Here is an 8,522-nt window from a genome sequence, read left to right as displayed (position 1 = left end):
TATCTCAAAAGTGTATGCAAAATTGAACGTTGCCCTAGAGATCTGTAACAAGGACAGGATTGTATCTAACAGGAAGGAGGGAGAGTAGGCTGCTGTTCCTGCAGCACTGGCAGAATGGCAGGTGCTGCTCTCCTGGGGAAGACTGTACCTTCTTGGTAACCACTGCCCTCAAACCATCTCTTCCTGGCAGCGGCGGCAGCACAAGGCAGAAGTCCCTGCACCCCATGCAGCCTGTTCGCCTCCAGGGATCTTGGTGCAGACTAAACAGGGGGGAGCAAATCTAAAACCAAATGCTGCAGTACAGGCTTCAGAGCTCTCTTGCACAGCTGCACAGTTGACGTGCTTCGCGGCTGTTAAAGGCGCTTCTGAGCATTTCAAGGGGAAAAAAAAACCCAACACGTTTCCCATCCTTCAGAATGAATTCGAACCCGATAATACACCCTACAGAAGTTTCTAGACACGTTCCCATTTTTAGTCTTAGCAACAGGTAGGAGCTAAATGGCTCCTACTGCAGTGAGAGGAGCGGGGGGCAGGCTGCTGCCAGGCTGGCTATGCAGCACCACAAGACGTGCTCCCCGTTCGAGCCTTCCCCACACGGGATGGGCTTTCCCTTCGGTTTCTCTGCTTGGCGCCAACGGGACTGCGCTCCTCCGCTTTTATCTGCGAATCCCCACCTCTAACGTTCGCGTAGCGCTCCGTGAGGCGGGCGGCTGCCGCAGGGCAGCCTTGTCCCGCCGCGCCTCGCCCACTCTCACAGAGGCGGTTCCCGCAGTGGGGTAGCTTCGCCCCACTCCCGGAGTGATGAGGCCTGAGGGGCGGCAGCCGCCCCCCTCACAGGCACCGAGGACCCTTCCGCCACCACCGCTGCGTTCACGCCTCCCACCCCCACGCAATGCTCGCGCACACAGCGCCCCCCTTTCTGTCCTCTAGCTGCCCCCCCCACCGCCGCCGAGCCTCCGTGTCACGTGCTCTCCTTGCCCTCCCCGGCAGCCAATGGGCGGTGCCCAGCGGGCCGCAGGGCCTTTATAAGGCTCCGCGCAGCGCGGCAACTGTGGGCGAGAGGTGGTTGTGGTGGTATCTGTGGGGCGGGTGCGTGAGGGGCTATAGAGGGTGCCCGGTACCTCGAGACGCTTCCCTGTTCCGCCCGGGGCCCCGGGCTAAGCCGTCCGGGAAGGGGCCAGGTCTGTGCCCGCGCGGCCTGGGGCGGAAGAAGGGAGGAGGGGGTCGTGCCGGAGGCGGGCAGGCGGCTGGGAAGGGGCGGCCATGTCTCGGACGCGCAGCGCCTGAGGTGGTAGCGGTGCCCATTGCAGCGACTCTGGGCACCGGCGGCGGGAGCGGCCCTTCGCTCCTGCCGGAAGGGCTGGGGGCTTGGCGCTCCGCGGAGCCGCGGGAGCGGGCGCTGGCTGTGGGTCTCTGCGTGGGCTGCTCCGGGCGTGCCGCTGGGAAGCTGGGTCGTTCCCATCGGGCAGCGGCAGCTCTGGTCGCCTGCAGAATTGCGGCTTGCGTTGTGTGCGTGTCTCCTCTCTTGTCGTTCCCCCACCGTGTCGGAGCTCTTCGTCTTCTCTAACAAACTCTCTGCCTTGCTTCTTCCCCGCCCCCCCCGGGCTTCTGCTTTGTGGATGTTGGCGGCTTCTTGTTGTGACAGGAGAATGTGTGTGTGTCCTGGGCCCAGGCGGATCGGTATGTATATCCACCGGTACTCGCAGGAGCGCTGGGGTCGGAGGGGACCTGGGGAAGGGACTACAGGGCCGGGCTGTGTCCGAGAGCTCAGAGCTGGCTGGAGAGAAGATTTAACGGTTCCGCTCGTGTTGAATATTTTTTGCTCCTCCTCCCTCACAAGTTAGTTTATTCAGATCTGTCAAGTGTGTGAAAGGCACCCGGGATAAGCGTTTTGACCTGGAGCCATGAGTGTCTTCTGGCACGGTTAGGCCGGTGTTTGGGAATACCTTTTAGCACAGCATTGGTTGGCCTTAATAGTACAGTTAAAACAAGCCTTTATTAGAAAAAAGGGTACTAAATGCTACAAACCCCATAAATTGACCATTGACTCAGTATTGGCCATATTAAATTTGTAGCCTGCCCTGGGCTTAGGTATTTTAATACTGTCTTGGTTCTGATCCCTTTAAATGATGGTTTGATTATAAAATTTTCTGCTTAATCTCTTTTTGTAAGAAATTAGGGATATTAAAGTAATAATTTAAGAGCCAATCCGGAGTGTCTTAGTTATATTTGAGATATCTATGTTGTGGGTGTAAGTGGGAGAGACTTCAGTAATTTCAGGCTGCAGAACTTTGAACTTCTCAATCAACTAGGATTTATTAAATCTGATACATGAGACAGGCTGATACCTTAAGATGACATGGATCTACTGTAAATGATACAGGCTGTGGAAAATTTGAGGCCAACTTCTTATTACTTGTTCGATTTCAGGTAATTGAGAAACTAATGGGTAAAAATCAGCAAAACATCCTCAGGTGGCACTGCAGAGCCACTTTCAGAGCAGTGCATTTGTATTTTTGCTTCATCATGGATCAACAATATAATTGTCAGAACACTTGTTGTGGCACCATGTATTGATTCAGTTGGAGACTAAGGGAAGACTAGTGCTGAATCTGAAGTGTGGGCACATCCATGGAACTTTGAGGTTCCATAAGCAAAATTGCTGCTTTTAGAAGTCATGTGAAGAAATACACAGAACAGCTACCAAAATAGCTCCCTTTATAACTGAAAAGCAGTGGGGTAGAGTAAAAAAAATCTGTATTTGGAATTGTAGGTTTTTTTTCTGTCATGCAGTATGCGTGTGAAGCCTAGGCTGGAGAAACAGACTTTCTGGGAAGCAGATGGCTAACAAATTCAGTATGCATCTGGAAGTTCAAGCCAATACACTGCTGCAGAGTGTCTGGGCATTGGCTGTGGTCCACAGGACTACAACCAGAGCTCTTCCTGGCAGTTGAACAGCAGAAAACTTATTAGTTCATTCTTCATAGGTGTCAGTGCAAGAGCTGGGAGAGGTCAATGCATAAGAATTTAAATGCTAATTAAAGACTGACAGGCTATCTTTAATACTAGGAACCCAGTGCAGGCGGTAGAGACACGAATTCCTCTCTACTTTCAGCACTTGTGTATTGTAACAGAGAAATAGACTCCACTGTTGATTACCTAAGGAGAACAGCTTTTAGGGAAGGATTGTAACTTGCTGCTTTTGCTTGCAACAGAGAACGGGGTGAAGCTTCATATCTTTCCAGATATTTCTCAGCTGTGCAGATGATCAGAATCCTGTGTTGGAAGCTATGGGCAATTTACAGACTGCAGCTCCTCCTTCAGATTGAGTATTTGGGGTTACTGCGTATTTTACCAGACTTGTTCCTCATGAAATATTGGTATGTTTGCTTGGCAAAAAGAAAATAATTGATTTAGTGACTGAAGCACCTGGCACAACACAGGAATATCCAGTTTTTCAGCTGAACAATTAAATCTGACATACAGTGCTTCTGGTAGATTAATACTTAATGACTGCAGCAAGCCTTGTATAAGATAATTTGTAATGATCTTTTCTGATAAACTTTTATGATGAAACAAAAAGATGGGAAGAAAATTGGATTTCCTTAACTGTGTGTACTTCACACAAGGCACAGTTCAACTTTTTCTGCTGTGGATTTATTAAGTAAACACTGTAAAAGGCTTCCTGAGATGAGGTATAGTGAATAAAACATTTAAGAGGCACACTAATGTTGTGGTTGGGTATGTAAAGGGGGACAAGATAGAGTATGCTAGAATAACCTTTATTCAGAGGAATGAAAAACTGTAAGAAAGAGTTTCAGATATGGCAAAAAAGTAGTAGACTCCTTTTCTTGGATATTAAATTTAGTAGTTTATCTTAAGGGTGAACTAGCTTTAGATTATTGTGCAGTGCTCTATTCTAGTCATGGAAGCAAGCGCAGCTTGCACGTAGTCCTTCACTTGAGTAACTTTTTAAAGCATTTTATAATCCTAAAATTTACTGAGCAGATGAGCTATTGTTAGGATAGATGAATCTACTTCCTGTGTTTTTATCTGACAACCCAGAAAATCGCTGCAGAGACTGCTGTGGCTCTTGGGTATATGTACACCATGGTGCCACACAAACTTGAATTTTTATGTGTGGAAGGGGGGAAAAAGAAACAAAACCTGCTACGGACTTGTGGTTGCCTAAAGAATATCTGCTTTCACCCTACTGCTTGTTTTTTGTGGTCTAAGCAGTTGTATGTCATCTCAAATTTCTTTCTTGAATCTTGCTGTTAGATACTTTATCTCTTCAACCTTAATAGAGTTTTCCTCCCTGTGTGCCAGATCTGACTTTGTCAGCTGGGAAATCACCAGAAAACAAATCTCCATAAAGTTCTTGTAAAAGGTGGCAAAACTGTAGAGTGTTCCATGCTAACTGTTGTCTTAAGTTCTGTTTGAAGCTGCTTTGTCTGTCTGGATGATGTTTTCACTTCCTGCCAGCTGAGTGGGTATAAGCATTAAAGTATGTATGCTGAACTGAAGTATGGTATAGTGTTTTTATTACAGCCCTATGCAGTGTCTGTAAACAAGCACCTCTTAATACATTCTCATTCTCAAGACCCATGAAACTGAACTCTGTATAGTAAGCAACTTTGTTAGAGGCTGTAAATGTCTTAATACAGGGCTCTGGGGAAAAATTTGTTAGCTGTCCCCCTAAGCATAGTTGTTCTCTTGTCTTTCAGCAATTCCAGTCCGAAGCTCCAGGCTACCATTGTTGTCTGATGCCATGCCAGCACCAGCTCATCTGTTTCCATTGATCCGTAACTGTGAGATGAGCAGAATAGGCAGTACTGTGTGCTACTGCCACCATAAACATCTGTGTTGCTTATCATCTCATTTTGCTCATAGTCACTTCAGATATGCACCTCAGAAGAAGTTTGCAGCACTTTATAGGCCAAAGGAGAACTTTAATCACTTTATTCACGCAAAGGATTATGCTTCCACGCCACAGAGATTTTATCTCACTCCTCCACAGGTCAACAGCATTCTGAAGGCAAATGAGTACAGTTTCAAAGTCCCAGAATTTGATGGTAAAAATGTAAGTTCTGTTCTTGGCTTTGATAGCAACCAGTTGCCTGCTAATGCTCCAATAGAAGACAGGAGGAGTGCTGCCACTTGCTTACAGACAAGAGGGATGCTTCTGGGTGTATTTGATGGCCATGCTGGGTGTGCTTGTGCTCAAGCTGTCAGTGAAAGACTGTTTTATTACATTGCTGTCTCTTTGTTACCTCATGAGACTTTACTTGAAATAGAAGATGCTGTGGAAAGTGGCAGAGCTCTGTTGCCCATTTTACAGTGGCACAAGCATCCCAATGATTACTTTAGCAAAGAAGCTTCCAAGCTTTACTTCAATAGCCTAAGAACTTACTGGCAGGAGCTGATTGATCTCAACAGTGGAGAGACTACTGATGTGAAAGAAGCTTTAATTAATGCTTTTAAGAGGCTTGATAATGATATTTCTTTGGAAGCTCAAGTAGGAGATTCAAATTCTTTTCTCAACTACCTAGTACTGCGAGTAGCATTTTCTGGTGCAACTGCCTGCGTGGCCCATGTGGATGGTGTTGACCTGCATATTGCAAACACAGGTGACAGTAGGGCAATGCTTGGGGTTCAGGAAGAAGATGGATCTTGGTCTGCAGTTAATTTGTCCTATGACCACAATGCACAAAACAAAAATGAAGTAGAGCGTGTGAAAACGGAACATCCAAAGTCTGAAGAGAAAAATCTTGTGAAACAAGATCGTCTCTTAGGTCTCCTGATGCCTTTCAGAGCTTTTGGTGATGTGAAGTTTAAATGGAGTATTGAACTACAGAAGAGAGTAATAGAATCGGGCCCAGATCAGCTGAATGAAAATGAATATACAAAATTTATTCCTCCAAACTTTCACACTCCTCCATACCTTACGGCTGAGCCAGAAGTCATATATCACAGATTACGGCCGCAGGATAAGTTCCTGGTTTTGGCCACAGATGGTCTGTGGGAGACGATGCACAGGCAAGATGTGGCTAGAATTGTTGGGGAGTACCTCACTGGTGTTCACCATCAACAGCCAATAGCTGTTGGTGGCTATAAGGTAACTTTGGGACAAATGCATGGTCTGTTAACAGAAAGGAGAGCGAGAATCTCTTCAGAGTTTGAAGATCAGAATGCAGCGACTCACCTGATACGTCATGCAGTGGGTCACAATGAGTTTGGCACTGTGGATCATGAGCGACTGTCCAAGATGCTGAGTCTGCCAGAAGAGCTGGCTCGAATGTATAGAGATGACATTACAATTATTGTGGTGCAGTTCAACTCGCATGTTACAGGTGCATGTCAAGATGAGGAACTGTGAGTTTAACATAGTGAACTAGTTACTAAAGTTGTAACAATGGCCAGTATGAGCAGCTAATAAAAAAACAACCACCCAACAATAAACCCCCCCAAAACCCTCAGCAAACAAATTCGTTGCTCGCTAGATTCAGCAAATCTATTGTTTCTGCCTTCCCCTAGAGCTCTAAATACATGGGAAGGGCTATTGACCCAATAAAAACTTGAAGAGGATGTCACAGCCTGTAAAAAAATTTTTGTAATAACTTTGCACTATTGATGTAATGAATGCTGCTAGAATAATGTCTTGAATTTTCTAGGCTTGGATGAGGGAGGGAAGGAGGATAAAGAATTAACAAGGACCTGGCTGTTCAAGAGAAAAAAAGCCTAGTTATAAATATCTGCAAGTATCTACACATTATCTTAAAGAAGAGATGAGTTGTTTTTTTTTAAAGTATTATTCTTACAGGGCTAATTCTTGCAAAGTAGATATGGTTATTTGTGAATATGCTGTCTGCTGTTTCTTCTAAGCAGAAGATCACTTTAACCAAGTAAGTCTTTAGTGTAACAAAGTTGTCTCACAGTGTCATTCACCTAAGGATAATTGTCAAAGTGTTAACTTTCAATTCAGGTTTAAGCCATAATCAATACCTGAGACTTTGTTAGAGCTTAATTGTATCTTATGCATGATAGCTTCTAAACTTGTGCATTAATAGTTAGCTGGCTGTGGGCTTCTGCACAAGTTGTAGGGCAATAATACATTACAACATGCAGTAAGATACCAGATAATTCTGTGGAAGTCTCAGTTTGCAGTACAAAGGGATTTTCAGGCGTCTCAGAAAGTCAGTTTTGGTCAAGACTGTGTTGGCTTTCCTACAGTTCGTGGCCTTCATGGACTTCTCACTGTTTTGTGTTACCTAGTAATTAAATTTTCATCTGAAAAGATCAGGAAATCATTGCTAATCTCTGTGGCTTTGTAGTTTGCACTCATTTTCCCTTTGGCTATTTCAAATGCTCAGATTTAATGTCTTTCACTTGAACTAGTATTTGTAAGTCAGGTTAAAAAAATGTGTGCATGTTTAGTGGCTTTTCCTAGCAGCTTCTTTATTAGCAGCTCTGTATTTCTGGGCCAGCTGGTGTATGCATGTTCTTAAGTCTAGAATGCTATCACAAGAGCAGTCTCCGAAATGGGTCTCCCTAGCTTGTAATGGTTAAATTTGAACTTACAAAACTGGCTATAACTTGGCGTGCCTAAAGTTGTTGGGCTTATAACTGTAAAAAGTAGGGACTGGCAACTAATTTAGCAGTTACAATTACAACTATTCTAGGTTGGTTGCATTGTGTAGAGATTTATTTTAACCTGCCCTAAGGTTTAAATCTAGAATGCTGGCTGAACTACCAGCCCTCGATGACTGGCAGAGCACATATGGTGTGATTCCTGTGGTCTGGGGAACTGTAGGTCAGCTTATTTCAGTTTATGAAGGTGTTTCTGTTAAAATACCTGCCTAGCTTTCATCACAGCTAATCGACACCTGGGAGATCTAGCTTCCTCTGGTTAGTTGAGTAATGTGGCATTTCTGCTGTGTACAGATATTGCCAGTTAATGCTACTGTTACATAGGGCACACTCTGAGCAATCAACCTGTGCTCCTCAAGACTCTCAAATGCTATGTGTACTTAGTGGCCTGCAGCTTTAACTTGTCTGTTTCTTTAGTCAGCCTCAAACATCAGGATCAATGTTGCTGAAAGGTTAATATCTAAGCTCACATTCAAGATGTTCACAACCCTTCTGTATTTGAAGGGAAAAGGGGAACTCTGAAATGCTAGATGAGTACTGGCTGTTGACATTGCTTCTGTATGTTGTGTTTTGGTGACTGTCATTAGCTAGGTCATAGACTTTGTTCTAGCATTCAAATGCAGTATGTGTCTAAACTGTTGCAGTATTTAACTTTTGTACTTTTTTACTGTTAAAGCTCTGTTACATGTATTAGTGTATTTAACCTGTGATTGTTAATACGGATTTGGTACAAACAAGTCATTGGTAGAAGAAACGAACATTGGTCCCATGGATACAACTTTTATTAAGGAAAAGCTGCTTTTTATAGTGAAGATGCATATGTATGGAGTCATAAAAATATTTATGTATTGCTTGGAGACTTGCTCAGTATG

The 8,522-nt window shown here is 44.6% G+C and overlaps 1 protein-coding gene across 2 annotated transcripts; it reads left to right on the top strand.

Annotated features, from left to right (window-relative positions):
• The first annotated feature begins 1,082 nt into the window (after positions 1-1,082).
• On the top strand, positions 1,083-6,952 carry PDP1 (pyruvate dehydrogenase phosphatase catalytic subunit 1). 2 transcript variants are annotated; one of them, XM_061371068.1, is made up of 3 exons: positions 1,085-1,181; positions 1,646-1,680; positions 4,728-6,952. In XM_061371068.1, exons 2-3 carry the CDS (start codon positions 1,650-1,652, stop codon positions 6,377-6,379), a joined length of 1,683 nt encoding a protein of 560 aa, XP_061227052.1. In that variant the 5' UTR covers positions 1,085-1,181; positions 1,646-1,649; the 3' UTR covers positions 6,380-6,952. The 2 variants fall into 2 exon arrangements, with proteins under 2 accessions (XP_061227053.1, XP_061227052.1); XM_061371069.1 differs by lacking the exon at positions 1,646-1,680 and having other exon boundaries at positions 1,083-1,181.
• The last annotated feature ends 1,570 nt before the right edge of the window (positions 6,953-8,522 follow it).

Source organism: Neopsephotus bourkii, unplaced genomic scaffold, assembly GCF_033783945.1.
Source record: "Neopsephotus bourkii isolate Nb327-2 ecotype Australia unplaced genomic scaffold, CSIRO-AGI_Nbou_v1 NB_1558, whole genome shotgun sequence".
Classification (NCBI taxonomy): domain Eukaryota; kingdom Metazoa; phylum Chordata; class Aves; order Psittaciformes; family Psittacidae; genus Neopsephotus; species Neopsephotus bourkii.
This window is presented reverse-complemented; position numbering and strand designations above follow the sequence as displayed.

Coding starts and splice junctions, on each gene's coding strand:
- PDP1 (XM_061371068.1), top strand. CDS start 1,650: ATGTGTGTGTGTCCTGGGCCCAGGCGGATCG. Junction 1,681..4,727: donor TCCTGGGCCCAGGCGGATCG/GTATGTATATCC, acceptor CTTGTCTTTCAG/CAATTCCAGTCCGAAGCTCC.